The sequence below is a fragment of the Coregonus lavaretus genome, assembly GCF_964263955.1.
Source record: "Coregonus lavaretus genome assembly, contig: HAP1_SCAFFOLD_853, whole genome shotgun sequence".
NCBI classification, from domain to species: domain Eukaryota; kingdom Metazoa; phylum Chordata; class Actinopteri; order Salmoniformes; family Salmonidae; genus Coregonus; species Coregonus lavaretus.
The window spans coordinates 44080-61856 of NW_028160298.1; the positions used below are offsets into that span (position 1 = coordinate 44080).

At 42.3% G+C, this 17777-nt stretch overlaps 1 protein-coding gene across 1 annotated transcript; it reads left to right on the top strand.

Annotated features, from left to right (window-relative positions):
• The first annotated feature begins 2434 nt into the window (after positions 1–2434).
• LOC311121934 (uncharacterized protein) lies at positions 2435–17481 on the top strand. The gene is made up of 2 exons (XM_084196364.1): positions 2435–2732; positions 16083–17481. The coding sequence occupies exons 1-2, from the start codon at positions 2444–2446 to the stop codon at positions 17240–17242; spliced, it is 1449 nt and encodes a 482-aa protein (XP_084052490.1). The 5' UTR covers positions 2435–2443; the 3' UTR covers positions 17243–17481.
• Positions 17482–17777: the final 296 nt, after the last annotated feature.

The following is a 17777-nucleotide window of genomic DNA, read 5'->3' on the forward strand; positions in this document are numbered from 1 at the left end:
AGCCACTGCCTGTTCCCCCCTGCTATCATCTAGAAGGCGAGGTCAGTACAGGTGCATCAAAGCCGGGACCGAGAGACTGAAAAACAGCTTCTATCTCAAGGCCATCAGACTGTTAAATAGCCTTCACTAGCACATTAAAGGCTGCTGCCTATATACATAGATTAGAAATCACTGGCCACTTTAATAAATGGAACACTAGTCACTTTAATAATGTTTACATATCTTGCATTACTCATCTCATATGTATATACTGTATTCTATACTATTCTACTGTATCTTAGTCACTTTAATAATGTTTACATATCTTGCATTACTCATCTCATATGTATATACTGTATTCTATACTATTCTACGGTATCTTAGTCACTTTAATAATGTTTACATATCTTGCATTACTCATCTCATATGTATATACTGTATTCTATTCTATTCTACGGTATCTTAGTCACTTTAATAATGTTTACATATCTTGCATTACTCATCTCATATGTATATACTGTATTCTATACTATTCTACTGTATCTTAATCCATGCCGCTCTGTCATTGCTCGTCCATATATTTATTTATATATTCTTAATTCCATTCCTTACTAGTTTAGTGTGTATTGAGTGTATTGTATACTCCTGAGTGGCGCAGTGGTCTAAGGCACTGCATCGCAGTGCTAACTGTGCCACTAGAGATCCTGGTTCGAATCCAGGCTCTGTCGCAGCCGGCCGCGACCGGGAGACTCATGGGCGGCGCACAATTGGCCCAGCGTCGACCAGGGTAGGGGAGGGAATGGCCGGCAGGGATGTAGCTCAGTTGATAGAGCAAGTATAAAAAAGCCAGTATAAAAAAAATATGTATTCACTAACTGTAAGTCGCTCTGGATAAGAGCGTCTGCTAAATGACTAAAATGTAATGTAAAATGTATTGGGTATATGTTGTGAAATTGTTAGATATGACTTGTTAGCTATTACTGCACTGTCGGAGCTAGAAGCACAAGCATTTCACTACACCCGCAATAACATTACTGTACCGGTACCCCCCTGTATATATAGCCTCCCTACTGTTATCACCCGCTATAACATCTGCTAAACACATGTTGTTACCAATAACATTACTGCACCGGTACCCCCCTGTATATATATAGCCTCCCTACTGTTATCACCCACTATAACATCTGCTAAACACATGTTGTTACCAATAACATTACTGCACCGGTACCCCCCTGTATATATAGCCTCCCTACTGTTATCACCCGCTATAACATCTGCTAAACACATGTTGTTACCAACAATATTACTGCACCGGTACCCCCCTGTATATATATAGCCTCCCTACTGTTATTTTATTTTACTTCTGCTATTTTTTTCTCAACACTTTTTTTGTTGTTGTTTTATTTTACTTTTTTATTAAGAAATAAATGCGTTGTTGGTTAAGGGCTGTAAGTAAGCATTTCACTGTAATGTCTGCACCTGTTGTATTCGGCGCATGTGGCCAATAAAATTTGATTTGATTTGATCTGTTGAACACGTGTATGTGACCAATACCATTTGATTTGATTTTATTTGAAATAACAGACCAGCTCTAAAATAAGTGGTGGGAAAAAATATGTTTGCACCCCCTCAGTGGACACACCCCCTATTTTAATTAGCTCCATGGCTCAGTGGACACACCCCCTATTGAAATTAGCTCCATGGCTCAGTGGACACACCCCCTATTGGGGGGGGGGGGGGGGGGCTCCTAGGCGATGGGAAGCCCGGACCTGACACAGGCTTCAAACAGCCTCACCGCCCTGGATCCAGAGTTTCTGGTACCTTCATCCCTGGGGTCACCACCCTGGATCCAGAGTTTTCTGGTGACTTCATCCCTGGGGTCACCGCCCTGGATCCAGAGTTTGTGGTGCCCATCCATCTGTTGGGTTGGTAGGATGTGGAAAGACCCACCACATTGGTTAGTATTGACTGTGGTAGAGACATCTGTTGGGTTGGTAGGATGTGGAAAGAAGTAGGTTTTAAATTCATACTTATTACGAATCTGCACTAGTTTGAAAATACTATTATTATTTAATGAAAGAAATGAAAAAATATCACTTTTTGTCTGGAAATAAAATAAACGTTTCTCTCAACTGCGATACCCACTCCAGTCAGTAGATGGCGATGTGTGTCTTTCAGGCGATGCTTCTAGTGTGACGTATAATCTAGTGGACGGAACGTTTCTTCAAAAACGACGAGTCAGCCACCTCGGTAGTTTGCTAGCCAACATGGTCGAAACGTTCAAGCTGATCAGACTGTTTCAGTGTATATTTGCCTCTGAATTTTAAACATACTAATGTCTTATAACTAGTTTCGGCATTTAATGTCATATTTACGTTTAGTCAGGTAACGGTAGCTGGCTTCATAAATTAGCCTATCACTAGTCTAGTCGCTAACTTGCTAGCTAGCTCTAACATCGCCGACCATGAGCTCGCCAAGCTACTCTCCTCCTGCTAAAGAAGAGGAGGTCTGCTGGACGGAGAAAGAGGGTCTGTGGCTGAACGTTGTCGTGAAAGAGGAGGAGGAAGAGGAGGATGTCACAGTAACAAAAGAAGAGGAGGGTGGTGAGACTGTTACAGTGAAAGATGAAGAGAATAAAGACGAGGCTTTTTTTGGAGTGAAGGAGGGAGAGGTAACTGTCACGTTGAAGGAGGAGGAGGAGGGGGAAGAAGAAGAGGAGGAGGAGGAGGAGACGGAAGATCTGATTAACAACAGTAAGTAACGTTACTGTATTGGAAGGAGCAGTTGTTGAACTGATGCGTGTTTTTTTTTTTATGATGTTCTGAGCTTAAATATGTCGTTTTTAAATGTAGGAATTGATAAAGCTACTCTGTAAGATGTGTATACCATCAACAAGCTAGCCAACAACAAAACGTTATTTGCATGCAAAATCACAACTTAAATGTCTCACAGACTTGCCCTCATCAATACTGCAAATCATTTGTACTACTCTGGAGGGGGATTCCTAGCCCAATATTGACTGCGGTCAAGTGATGCGACACTCGCAAAACGCGGTCAAGCCATCTGCTCTTCAGTTTCTTCCTGAATTTGCGTGCGCGAATACACTTGACAGAAATTGCGTTTTTCCGGTAGGGAAATTGAGTTGGATGGACTCTAATTCACAGAAAAAGTCGAGACGATAGCTACAAATCATTCCAAACAAACCGTTTGAAACCTAATTTATTCAATCTTCCATAATAAAAAATTATACCAAATCATTTATTTTCATATTTCGCGTGATAAAAAATGACTTTGTCATGGGTAGAGTGAGGCTGCAGTAGCCTATCAGGGTGCTGTTTAAGCAAATGTTAAATTGTTAAAGCAAAATGTGTTTACAGTCATGACATACACTATATATACAAAAGTATGTGGACACCCCTTGAAATTAGTGGATTCGGCTATTTCAGCCACACCTGTTGCTGACAGGTGTATAAAATCGAGCACACCGCCATGCAATCTCCATAGACAAAACATTGACAGTAGAGAATGGCCCGTACTGAAGAGCTCAGTGTCTTTCAACGTGGCACCGTCATAGGATGCCACCTTTCCAACAGGTCAGTACGTCAAAGTTCTGCCCCTGCTAGAGCTGCCCCCGGTCAACTGTAAGTGCTGTTATTGTGAAGTGGAAACGTCTCGGAGCAACAACGGCTCAGCCGCGAAGTAGTAGGCCCCACATGCTCACAGAATGCGACCCGCTGAAGCGCGTAGCGAGTGAAAATCCTCGGTCCTCGGTTGCAACACTCACTACCGGGTTCAAAACTGCCTCTTGAAGCAACGTCAGCACGAGCTGTTCGTCGGGATCTTCATGAAATGGGGTTTCCACGGCCGAGCAGCCGCACACACAAGCCTAAGGTCACCATGTGCAATGCCAAGCGTCGGCTGGAGTGGTGTAAACGCTACAGCATACAACGACATTCTAGACATTTTGTGCTTCCAACTTTGTGGCAACAATTTTGGGAAGGCCTTTTCCTGTTTCAGCATGACAACGCCCCCGTGCACAAATCTAGGTCCATACAGAAATGGTTTGACGAGATCGGTGTAGAAGAACTTGACTGGCCTGCACAGAGCCCTGACCTCAACCCCATCGAACACCTTTGGGATGAATTGGAACGGTGACTGCGAGCCAGGCCTAATCGCCCAACATCAGTGCCCCGACCACACTAATGCTCTTGTGGCTGAAAGGAAGCAAGTCCAACATCTAGTGGAAAGCCTTCCCAGAAGAATGGAGGCTGTTATAGCAGCAAAGGGGGGATCAACTCCATATTAATGCCCATGATTTTGGAGTGAGATGTTGGACGAGCAGGTGTCCACATACTTCTGGTACTACTACTACTACTACTACTACTACTACTAGCAGGTGTCCACATACTGTTGGTCATGTAGTGTAGCTACTGCTACTACTAGCAGGTGTCCACATACTGTTGGTCATGTAGTGTAGCTACTACTACTAGCAGGTGTCCACATACTGTTGGTCATGTAGTGTAGCTACTACTACTAGCAGGTGTCCACATACTGTTGGTCATGTAGTGTAGCTACTACTACTACTAGCAGGTGTCCACATACTGTTGGTCATGTAGTGTAGCTACTACTACTACTACTAGCAGGTGTCCACATACTGTTGGTCATGTAGTGTAGCTACTACTACTACTAGCAGGTGTCCACATACTGTTGGTCATGTAGTGTAGCTACTACTACTACTAGCAGGTGTCCACATACTGTTGGTCATGTAGTGTAGCTACTACTACTAGCAGGTGTCCACATACTGTTGGTCATGTAGTGTAGCTACTACTACTACTAGCAGGTGTCCACATCCTGTTGGTCATGTAGTGTAGCTACTACTACTAGCAGGTGTCCACATACTGTTGGTCATGTAGTGTAGCTACTACTACTACTACTAGCAGGTGTCCACATACTGTTGGTCATGTAGTGTAGCTACTACTACTACTACTACTACTACTACTACTACTACTACTACTACTACTACTAGCAGGTGTCCACATACTGTTGGTCATGTAGTGTAGCTACTACTACTACTACTACTACTACTAGCAGGTGTCCACATATTGTTGGTCATGTAGTGTAGCTACTACTACTACTACTAGCAGGTGTCCACATACTGTTGGTCATGTAGTGTAGCTACTACTACTACTACTAGCAGGTGTCCACATACTGTTGGTCATGTAGTGTAGCTACTACTACTACTAGCAGGTGTCCACATACTGTTGGTCATGTAGTGTAGCTACTACTACTAGCAGGTGTCCACATACTGTTGGTCATGTAGTGTAGCTACTACTACTACTAGCAGGTGTCCACATCCTGTTGGTCATGTAGTGTAGCTACTACTACTAGCAGGTGTCCACATACTGTTGGTCATGTAGTGTAGCTACTACTACTACTAGCAGGTGTCCACATACTGTTGGTCATGTAGTGTAGCTACTACTACTACTACTACTACTAGCAGGTGTCCACATACTGTTGGTCATGTAGTGTAGCTACTACTACTACTACTACTACTACTAGCAGGTGTCCACATACTGTTGGTCATGTAGTGTAGCTACTACTACTACTACTACTACTAGCAGGTGTCCACATACTGTTGGTCATGTAGTGTAGCTACTACTACTAGCAGGTGTCCACATACTGTTGGTCATGTAGTGTAGCTACTACTACTACTAGCAGGTGTCCACATCCTGTTGGTCATGTAGTGTAGCTACTACTACTAGCATGTGTCCACATACTGTTGGTCATGTTGTGTAGCTACTACTACTACTACTAGCAGGTGTCCACATACTGTTGGTCATGTAGTGTAGCTACTACTACTACTACTACTACTACTACTACTACTACTACTACTACTACTAGCAGGTGTCCACATACTGTTGGTCATGTAGTGTAGCTACTACTACTACTACTACTACTACTACTACTACTAGCAGGTGTCCACATATTGTTGGTCATGTAGTGTAGCTACTACTACTACTACTAGCAGGTGTCCACATACTGTTGGTCATGTAGTGTAGCTACTACTACTACTACTAGCAGGTGTCCACATACTGTTGGTCATGTAGTGTAGCTACTACTAGCAGGTGTCCACATACTGTTGGTCATGTAGTGTAGCTACTACTACTAGCAGGTGTCCACATACTGTTGGTCATGTAGTGTAGCTACTACTACTACTAGCAGGTGTCCACATCCTGTTGGTCATGTAGTGTAGCTACTACTACTAGCAGGTGTCCACATACTGTTGGTCATGTAGTGTAGCTACTACTACTACTAGCAGGTGTCCACATACTGTTGGTCATGTAGTGTAGCTACTACTACTACTACTACTACTACTAGCAGGTGTCCACATACTGTTGGTCATGTAGTGTAGCTACTACTACTACTACTACTACTAGCAGGTGTCGTGTCATGTAGTGTAGCTACTAATACTACTAGCAGGTGTCCACATACTGTTGGCCATGTAGTGTAGCTACTACTACTACTACTACTACTAGCAGGTGTCCACATCCTGTTGGTCATGTAGTGTAGCTACTACTACTACTAGCAGGTGTCCACATACTGTTGGTCATGTAGTGTAGCTACTACTACTACTACTACTACTAGCAGGTGTCGGGTCATGTAGTGTAGCTACTACTACTACTAGCAGGTGTCCACATACTGTTGTTCATGTAGTGTAGCTACTACTACTACTACTACTACTACTACTACTACTAGCAGGTGTCCACATCCTGTTGGTCATGTAGTGTAGCTACTACTACTACTAGCAGGTGTCCACATACTGTTGGTCATGTAGTGTAGCAGCTACTACTACTACTACTACTACTAGCAGGTGTCCACATACTGTTGGTCATGTAGTGTAGCTACTACTACTACTACTACTACTACTAGCAGGTGTCCACATACTGTTGGTCATGTAGTGTAGCTACTACTACTACTACTACTAGCAGGTGTCCACATACTGTTGGTCATGTAGTGTAGCTACTACTACTACTAGCAGGTGTCCACATACTGTTGGTCATGTAGTGTAGCTACTACTACTACTAGCAGGTGTCCACATACTTTTGGTCATGTAGTGTAGCTACTACTACTACTACTACTAGCAGGTGTCCACATACTGTTGGTCATGTAGTGTAGCTACTACTACTACTACTACTACTACTACTACTACTACTACTACTACTACTACTACGAGCAGGTGTCCACATACAGTGGGGGAAAAAAGTATTTAGTCAGCCACCAATTCTGCAAGTTCTCCACTTAAAAAGATGAGAGAGGCCTGTAATTTTCATCATAGGTACATGAATTTATTTGCAAATTATGGTGGAAAATAAGTATTTGGTCTAACAAAAGTTGCTCAATACTTTGTTATATACCCTTTGTTGGCAATGACACAGGTCAAACGTTTTCTGTAAGTCTTCACAAGGTTTTCACACACTGTTGCTGGTATTTTGGCCCATTCCTCCATGCAGATCTCCTCTAGAGCAGTGATGTTTTGGGGCTGTCACTGGGCAACACGGACTTTCAACTCCCTTCAAAGATTTTCTATGGGGTTGAGATCTGGAGACTGGCTAGGCCACTCCAGGACCTTGAAATGCTTCTTACGAAGCCACTCCTTCGTTGCCCGGGCGGTGTGTTTGGGATCATTGTCATGCTGAAAGACCCAGCCACGTTTCATCTTCAATGCCCTTGCTGATGGGAAGGAGGTTTTCACTCAAAATCTCACGATACATGGCCCCATTCATTCTTTCCTTTACACGGATCAGTCGTCCTGGTCCCTTTGCAGAAAAACAGCCCCAAAGCATGATGTTTCCACCCCCATGCTTCACAGTAGGTATGGTGTTCTTTGGATGCAAATCAGCATTCTTTGTCCTCCAAACACGACGAGTTGAGTTTTTACCAAAAAGTTCTATTTTGGTTTCATCTGACCATATGACATTGTCCCAATCCTCTTCTGGATCATCCAAATGCACTCTAGCAAACTTCAGACGGGCCTGGACATGTACTGGCTTAAGCAGGGGGACACGTCTGGCACTGCAGGATTTGAGTCCCTGGCGGCGTAGTGTGTTACTGATGGAGGCTTTGTTACTTTGGTCCCATCTCTCTGCAGGTCATTCACTTGGTCCCCCTGTGTGGTTCTGGGATTTTTGCTCACCGTTCTTATGATCATTTTGACCCCACGGGGTGAGATCTTGCGTGGAGCCCCAGATCGAGGGAGATTATCAGTGGTCTTGTATGTCTTCCATTTCCTAATAATTGCTCCCACAGTTGATTTCTTCAAACCAAGCTGCTTACCTATTGCAGATTCAGTCTTCCCAGCCTGGTGCAGGTCTACAATTTTGTTTCTGGTGTCCTTTGACAGCTCTTTGGTCTTGGCCATAGTGGAGTTTGGAGTGTCTGTTTGAGGTTGTGGACAGGTGTCTTTTATACTGATAACAAGTTCAAACAGGTGCCAATAATACAGGCAACGAGTGGAGGACAGAGGAGCCTCTTAAAGAAGAAGTTACAGGTCTGTGAGAGCCAGAAATCTTGCTTGTTTGTAGGTGACCAAGTACTTATTTTCCACCATAATTTGCAAATAAATTCATTAAAAATCCTACAATGTGATTTTCTGGATTTTTTCCCCTCAATTTGTCTGTCATAGTTGACGTGTACCTATGATGAAAATTACAGGCCTCTCTCATCTTTTTAAGGGGGAAAACTTGCACAATTGGTGGCTGACTAAATACTTTTTTTCCCCCACTGTAACTGATTGCTTCTAGAAGGAACACCACATGATGAAGATATCCTGAAGACGATACACTAATTTATCACTCAAAAAAAGTGTTATGAGTGAGTGCACCTCAAACATATTTCCAAGGTGTTGATGCATCCTCCTCCCAATACAGCCTGCTCCAACACCAGGGGTAGGGAGAAGGGAATCCATCTGCAAAAGTGACGTTTTTGCTCTGATGTAAAATCAGCTCATATTGTTGCTAACATGCTACTGAACCGTGGTGAAGTTGTTAATGTTCTTAGATTTATCCTTTTGAAAATTGATATGTAAAAGTATTCTGGGGATGAGCGTGCACATCTTCAATATGTACCCACTGTTCCTCTTTAGTGCATTTAACTATATGTCGCAAGTAAAAGCCTTGGGTGGTGAGTTGATACAATTCCAAGTATTTTAGGTTAAAACCACCCTCAGATACTCACGAGTGGCGCAGCGGTCTAAGGCACTGCATCGCAGTGCTTGAGGTGCCACTACAGACCCGGGTTCGATCCCAGGCGGTGTCACAACCGGCCGTGACCAGGAGACCCCACGGGGGTCATGAAAAAAAGTATTTGATCCCCTGCTGATTTTGTACATTTGCCCACTGACAAAGACATGATCAGTCTATAATTTTAATGGTAGGTTTATTTGAACAGTGAGAGACAGAATAACAACAACAAAATCCAGAAAAACGCATGTAAAAAATGTCATAAATTGATTTGCATTTTAATGAGGGAAATAATGATTTGACCCCTCTGCAAAACATGACTTAGTACTTGGTGGCAAAACCCTTGTTGGCAATCACAGAGGTCAGACGTTTCTTGTAGTTGGCCACCAGTTTTGCACACATCTCAGGAGGGATTTTGTCCCACTCCTCTTTGCAGATCTTCTCCAAGTCATTAAGGTTTCGAGCCTGACATTTGGCAACTCGAACCTTCAGCTCCCTCCACAGATTTTCTATAGGATTAAGGTCTGGAGACTGGCTAGGTCACTCCAGGACTTTAATGTGCTACTTCTTGAGCCACTCCTTTGTTGCCTTGGCCATGTGTTTTGGGTCATTGTCATGCTGGAATACCCATCCACGACCCATTTTCAATGCCCTGGCTTAGGGAAGGAGGTTCTCACCCAAGGTTTGACGGTACATGGCCCTCTCCATCGTCCCTTTGATGCGGTGAAGTTGTCCTGTCCCCTTAGCAGAAAAACACCCCCAAAGCATAATGTTTCCACCTCCATGTTTGACGGTGGGGATGGTGTTCTTGGGGTCATAGGCAGCATTCCTCCTCCTCCAAACACGTTGAGTTGATGCCTAAGAGCTCGATTTTGGTCTCATCTGACCACAACACTTTCACCCAGTTCTCCTCTGAATCATTCAGATGTTCATTGGCAAACTTCAGACAGGACTGTATATGTGCTATCTTGAGCAGGGGGACCTTGCGGGCGCTGCAGGATTTCAGTCCTTCACGGCGTAGTGTGTTACCAATTGTTTTCTTGGTGACTATGGTCCCAGCTGCCTTGAGATCATTGACAAGATCCTCCCGTGTAGTTCTGGGCTGATTCCTCACCGTTCTCATGATCATTGCAACTCCACGAGGTGAGATCTTGCATGGAGCCCCAGGCCGAGGGAGATTGACAGTTATTTTGTGTTTCTTCCATTTGCGAATAATCGCACCAACTGTTGTCACCTTCTCACCAAGCTGCTTGGCGATGGTCTTGTAGCCCATTCCAGCCTTGTATAGGTCTACAATCTTGTCCCTGACATCCTTGGAGAGCTCTTTGTTCTTGGCCATGGTGGAGAGTTTGGAATCTGATTGATTGATTGCTTCTGTGGACAGGTTTCTTTTATACAGGTAACAAGCTGAGATTAGGAGCACTCGCTTTAAGAGTGTGCTCCTAATCTCAGCTCGTTACCTGTATAAAAGACACCTGGGAGCCAGAAATCTTTCTGATTGAGAGGGGGTCAAATACTTATTTTCCTCATTAAACTGGATTTTTGTTTTGTTATTCTGTCTCTCACTGTTCAAATAAACCTACCATTAAAAATATAGACTGATCATTTCTTTGTCAGTGGGCAAACGTACAAAATCAGCAGGGGATCAAATACTTTTTTCCCTCACTGTACTTTGTGCATGACACGAGTAGTTTTTCCAACAATTGTTTACAGACAGATTACTTCACTTATAATTCACTATATCACAATTCCAGTGGGTCAGAAGTTTACATACACTAAGTTGACTGTGCCTTTAAACAGCTTGGAAAATTCCAGAAAATGATGTCACGGCTTTTGAAGCTTGATAGGCTAATTGACATAATTTGAGTCAGTTTGAGGTGTACCTGTGGATGTATTTCAAGGCCTACCTTCAAACTCAGTGCTTCTTTGCTTGACATCATGGGAAAATAAAAAATAAATCAGCCAAGACCTCAGAAAAAAATGGTAGATCTCCACAAGTCTGGTTCATCCTTGGGAGCAATTTCCAAACGCCTGAAGGTACCACGTTCATCTGTACAAACAATAGTACACAAGTATAAACACCATGGGACCACGCAGCCGTCATACCGCTCAGGAAGGAGACGCGTTCTGTCTCCTAGAGATGAACGTACTTTGGTGCGAAAAGTGCAAATCAATCCCAGTACAACAGCAAAGGACCTTGTGAAGATGCTGGAGGAAACAGGTACAAAAGTATCTATATCCACAATAAAACGAGTCTTATATCGACATAACCTGAAAGGCTACTCAGCAAGGAAGAAGCCACTACTCCAAAACCGCCATAAAAAAAGCCAGACTATGGTTTGCAACTGCACATGGGGACAAAGATCGTACTTTTTGGAGAAATCTCCTCTGGTCTGATGAAACAAAAATAGAACTGTTCGGCCATAATGACCATCGTTATGTTTGGAGGAAAAAGGGGGACGCTTGCAAGCCGAAGAACACCATCCCAACCGTGAAGCACAGGGGTGGCAGCGTCATGCTGTGGGGGTGCTTTGCTGCAGGAGGGACTGGTGCACATCACAAAATAGATGGCATCATGAAGAAGGAAAATTATGTGGATATATTGAAGCAACATCTCAAGACATCAGTCAGGAAGTTAAAGCTTGGTCACAAATGGGTCTTCCAAATGGACAATGACCCCAAGCATACTTCCAAAATTGTGGCAAAATGGCTTAAGGACAACAAAGTCAAGGTATTGGAGTGGCCATCACAAAGCCCTGACCTCAATCCTATAGAACATTTGAGGGCAGAACTGAAAAAGCTTGTGCAAGCAAGGAGCTCTACAAACCTGACTCAGTTACACCTGCTCTGTCAGGAAGAATGGGCCAAAATTCACCCAATTTATTGTGGGAAGCTTGTGGAAGGCTATCCGAAACGTTTGACCCAAGTTAAACAATTGAAAGGCAATGCTACCAAATACTAATTGAGTGTATGTAAACTTCTGACCCACTGGGAATGTGATGAAAGAAATCAAAGCTGAAATAAATAATTCTCTCTACTATTATTCTGACATTTCACATTCTTAAAATAAAGTGGTGATCCTAACTGACCTAAGACAGGGAATTTTACTAGGATTAAATGTCAGGAATTGTTAAAAATCGGAGTTTACATGTATTTGGCTAAAGTGTATGTAAACTTCCGACTTCAACTGTCTATATATTTATAAATTAAAGGAGATCTAGGCTGTAGATCGTCAGTTATTCTTTCTTTTTCCTATTGCCATTATTTAGTTATTTCTATGTTAATTTTATATCCTGAGATTTTAGAGGATTCTGAAAATATTTTTAGCAGGGGGGTCATGTACTGTATATCAGTACATTTAGTTTATTTATGTTTAAAATACTGATACATGTTACGTGCAAACAGGAAGGGGGAGAGGGGATATCCCTGTCTTGTGCCCATTTCTAAAGCAATTTAATCAGATAATGATTGTACGTTGCTTTGGATATAAGTGTCTGTTAAATGGCATATATTATTTTAAATAAAGCATACTCCTTAATGGCAAATAAACCTGGTAAGTGTCTCACAGCTCTCACAAAAGGAATCCATGCTAAACCAGTCAAAAAATTCATCCATGCTAAACCAGTTTAAACCAGTTCTCATTTTAAAAGATAGAAAAGTGGTTATTAGAAACAACACAGGAGAGGAGAGGACCTACTGCTGCCACTGTGGAAGGAGAAACAACAATGTGATTAATTACAATTTTTAAAGCTTCTATGAACATTTTATATAAATCAGATTAAAACAACAGTTGGATGGATCCTATAGCCTTCTTAGACTCAATAACTCTGAAGCAACTATCAGCAAGAACAAATGTATCTATACCTACAGTACTGCCAGGAATTGGATTTGAGACTTGATTCCCTTTTCCTCAAGTGTCTGTCTGATCGGAATGAATTTCTGGCGTTTTGTTCCTCAGCCTAGCAGACAGGTCCTGGACAAATCAAATGGCCCTGGACCTTGATCTCCTTCCATACCCCCCCCCCCCCCCCCCCCCTCGGAATGTGGACTTTGGTCTGATAATTACACTTCTTAAAGATGACCATTTAAGGGTATTTAGCATTTTTCTGCTTCACTCCAATTCCATGGCATTGCTCCAGATCCTCCAGTGATACAGCCACGTAGCTCCTCCGATATCAGCTTGATCATGCAGCTGGAAAGGTCTCTGTTGTCCTCATGTTCCGGTAGGGACAAAATTCTCCTGTTGTTTTGTCTCCATCTGTTTTCTAGCTGATCCAGTTCATCTTCTAAAGTTTCCAGAAGGCCAAATTTGTTGTCTTGTTTGTCCACGCATCTGACAGATTCCACATTACTGTCGAGCAAATCAACCCTTTTAACAACAGATTGCAACAGTTTGTTTATTTTGGTGCGCATTGAGAGCATTTTAGCTGTGTTTTCCTAGATATCTTCAGCTGGTGAGCATTGAGAGTATTTTAGGTATGTTTTCCTGGATATCCTTCAGCTGTTTGTTGTGGTGAGCATTGATAGTATTTTAGCTGTGTTTTTCTGGATATCCTTCAGCTGTTTGTTGTGGTGAGCATTGATAGTATTTTAGCTATGTTTTCCTGGATATCCTTCAGCTGTTTGTTGTGGTGAGCATTGAGAGTATTTTAGCTATGTTTTCCAGGATATCCTTCAGCTGTTTGTTGTGGTGAGCATTGAGAGTATTTTAGCTATGTTTTCCTGGATATCCTTCAGCTGTTTGTTTGTGGTGAGCATTGAGAGTATTTTAGCTATGTTTTCCTGGATATCCTTCAGCTGTTTGTTGTGGTGAGCATTGATAGTATTTTAGCTATGTTTTCCTGGATATCCTTCAGCTGTTTGTTGTGGTGAGCATTGAGAGTATTTTAGCTATGCTTTCCTGGATATCCTTCAGCTGTTTGTTGTGGTGAGCATTGAGAGTATTTTAGCTGTGTTTTCCTGGATATCCTTCAGCTGTTTGTTGTGGTGAGCATTGATAGTATTTTAGCTATGTTTTCCTGGATATCCTTCAGCTGTTTGTTGTGGTGAGCATTGAGAGTATTTTAGCTATGTTTTCCAGGATATCCTTCAGCTGTTTGTTGTGGTGAGCATTGAGAGTATTTTAGCTATGTTTTCCTGGATATCCTTCAGCTGTTTGTTGTGGTGAGCATTGAGAGTATTTTAGCTATGTTTTCCTGGATATCCTTCAGCTGTTTGTTGTGGTGAGCATTGAGAGTATTTTAGCTATGCTTTCCTGGATATCCTTCAGCTGTTTGTTGTGGTGAGCATTGAGAGTATTTTAGCTGTGTTTTCCTGGATATCCTTCAGCTGTTTGTTGTGGTGAGCATTGAGAGTATTTTAGCTGTGTTTTCCTGGATATCCTTCAGCTGTTTGTTGTGGTGAGCATTGAGAGTATTTTAGCTATGTTTTCCTGGATATCCTTCAGCTGTTTGTTGTGTTGAGCATTGAGAGTATTTTAGCTATGTTTTCCTGGATATCCTTCAGCTGTTTGTTGTGGTGAGCATTGAGAGTATTTTAGCTATGTTTTCCAGGATATCCTTCAGCTGTTTGTTGTGGTGAGCATTGAGAGTATTTTAGCTATGTTTTCCTGGATATCCTTCAGCTGTTTGTTTGTGGTGAGCATTGAGAGTATTTTAGCTATGTTTTCCTGGATATCCTTCAGCTGTTTGTTGTGGTGAGCATTGAGAGTATTTTAGCTATGTTTTCCTGGATATCCTTCAGCTGTTTGTTGTGGTGAGCATTGAGAGTATTTTAGCTATGTTTTCCTGGATATCCTTCAGCTGTTTGTTGTGGTGAGCATTGAGAGTATTTTAGCTATGTTTTCCTGGATATCCTTCAGCTGTTTGTTTGTGGTGAGCATTGAGAGTATTTTAGCTATGTTTTCCTGGATATCCTTCAGCTGTTTGTTTGTGGTGAGCATTGAGAGTATTTTAGCTATGTTTTCCTGGATATCCTTCAGCTGTTTGTTGTGGTGAGCATTGAGAGTATTTTAGCTATGTTTTCCTGGATATCCTTCAGCTGTTTGTTGTGGTGAGCATTGAGAGTATTTTAGCTATGTTTTCCTGGATATCCTTCAGCTGTTTGTTGTGGTGAGCATTGAGAGTATTTTAGCTATGTTTTCCTGGATATCCTTCAGCTGTTTGTTGTGGTGAGCATTGAGAGTATTTTAGCTATGTTTTCCTGGATATCCTTCAGCTGTTTGTTTGTGGTGAGCATTGAGAGTATTTTAGCTATGTTTTCCTGGATATCCTTCAGCTGTTTGTTTGTGGTGAGCATTGAGAGTATTTTAGCTATGTTTTCCTGGATATCCTTCAGCTGTTTGTTGTGGTGAGCATTGAGAGTATTTTAGCTATGTTTTCCTGGATATCCTTCAGCTGTTTGTTGTGGTGAGCATTGAGAGTATTTTAGCTGTGTTTTCCTGGATATCCTTCAGCTGTTTGTTGCTCGCATTTGCATCTCCAAGTTGTTCTTAATCTTCTTCTCTGAGGGAAGCCGTGGCTTGTTGTTGTTTGAGTCACAGCGTCGCTTTACCCACAGATTGGTTTGCTGTTGTAATGTAACTGACCGCTCACTCTCTCCCGGTTGCTTGGAAACATATTGATCTATCAATTTTTAAAGGCTTAATGTAAACTATGTTGTCTGGCTTCTACGTGTAGTCACAGTTTTGATGGTACAAAACGGTACATTCATGCGTCAAGTTCATTTTTAATGTTGAAATGTTGTGAAAATTGGCCTTGGGTTATTGAGAATCTGATTGTGATTTAAAACCTCATAGGAAGACAGTTTATTTTTTATCATGTGGAGAGTCTCTGTTAAACTAAATACTATCTTTGTCTTTGGCAGGAGACAGACCAGACTCTGAGGATTTAGAGCCAGAGACGTCCAAAGCAGCAAGACGACACCACTGCTCCCAGTGTGGAAAAGTATTTTCTCGTTTAGCTTCTCTGAAAAGACACAAAAGAATACATACAGGAGAGAAGCCTTATCACTGCTCCCAATGTGGAAAGAGTTTTACCCAGTTGGGAACCCTGAACATACATAAGAGAACGCACTCTACAGAGAAGCCTTACCATTGCACCAAGTGTGGAGAGGGCTTTTCCCATTTAAGGTTCCTGAAAATACACGGGAAAATACATACAGGAGAGAAGCCTTACCACTGCTCCTACTGTGAAAAGGGTTTTACCAAGTTATGGATTCTAAAAGAGCATGAGAGGTCACACACAGGAGAAAAGCCTTTCCAATGCTCCCAGTGTGGAAAGAGATTTACCCATTCACGGAACCTCAAAGGGCATCAGAGAATACACACAGGAGAGGAGAGGACCTACTACTACTGCTCTCAGTGTGGAAAGCGTTTTGGTTGGTTAAAGGACCTGAAAAGGCATGAGAGAACGCACACTGGAGAGACCCCTTACCAATGCTCCCTGTGTGTAAAGGCTTTTTCTCGTTTAGCGTCCCTGAAGATACATAAAAGAATACATACAGGAGAGAAGCCTTACCACTGCTCCCAATGTGGAAGGAGTTTTAGCCAGTTAGGAAGCCTGAACATACATAAGAGAATACACTCTGGAGAGAAGCCTTACCGTTGCGCTGAGTGTGGAGACTGTTTTTCTCATTTAGGTTCCCTGACAATACATGAAAGAATACATACAGGAGAGAAGCCTTACCACTGCTCCTACTGTGAAAAGTGTTTTACCAGGTTAGGGCACCTAAAAGAGCATGCGAGGACACACACAGGAGAAAAGCCTTTCCAATGTTCCCAGTGTGGAAAGAGTTTTACCCATTCGCAGACCCTCAAAGGGCATGAGAGAATACACACAAGACAGGAGAGGACCTACTGCTGCTCCCAGTGTGGAAAGAGTTTTAGTTGTTTAAAGTACCTGAAAAGGCATGAGAGAACACACACTGGAGAGACCCCTTACCACTGCTCTCAGTGTGGAAAGAGTTTTACCCAGTTAGGGAGTCTTAACAAACATAAGAGAACCCACTCTGGAGAGAAGCCTTAGCGGTATACAATATATACTGTATACAGGGGTATTTGGAAATAGCCACCACGGGATGGTTTTTCAATACCGTTAAAACTATTTCTTTGAAGTTTTTCAGTACATTATAATTTTTGTAGCTACTTTTTAAGTATAGTTAATACCTGCAGTCAACTTGTGATTTTAAGAGATAAAGCAGATTCGTTCTTCATGTCACCTTGTCAACATTATTTTACATTATGAAGCTTACCGTAGTTCCCCAGAACAGTTGAAGCCTTTCACGCGTTTGTTTGTAAATAACACAACCGGAGAAATTGAGAGCAGGCGAGTCCAGCTGTGTATTGACAGGGGTCGCGTTTTATAATGAAAGTCAACAGTGTTTATTTTTCTTTGCTTCAATAGAGTGATCAGGGACCTGCAACTATAGTTTTCCTTCCCAGAAAATACGTTGGTGCAACACATTCGGCAGAAAATAGCTTCATTTTCATCAGATGACAACAGAAGTGCAAAGCTATTTGGCTGGCTGCCACACAAGCAAATGAGCGTACAATGAAACAGC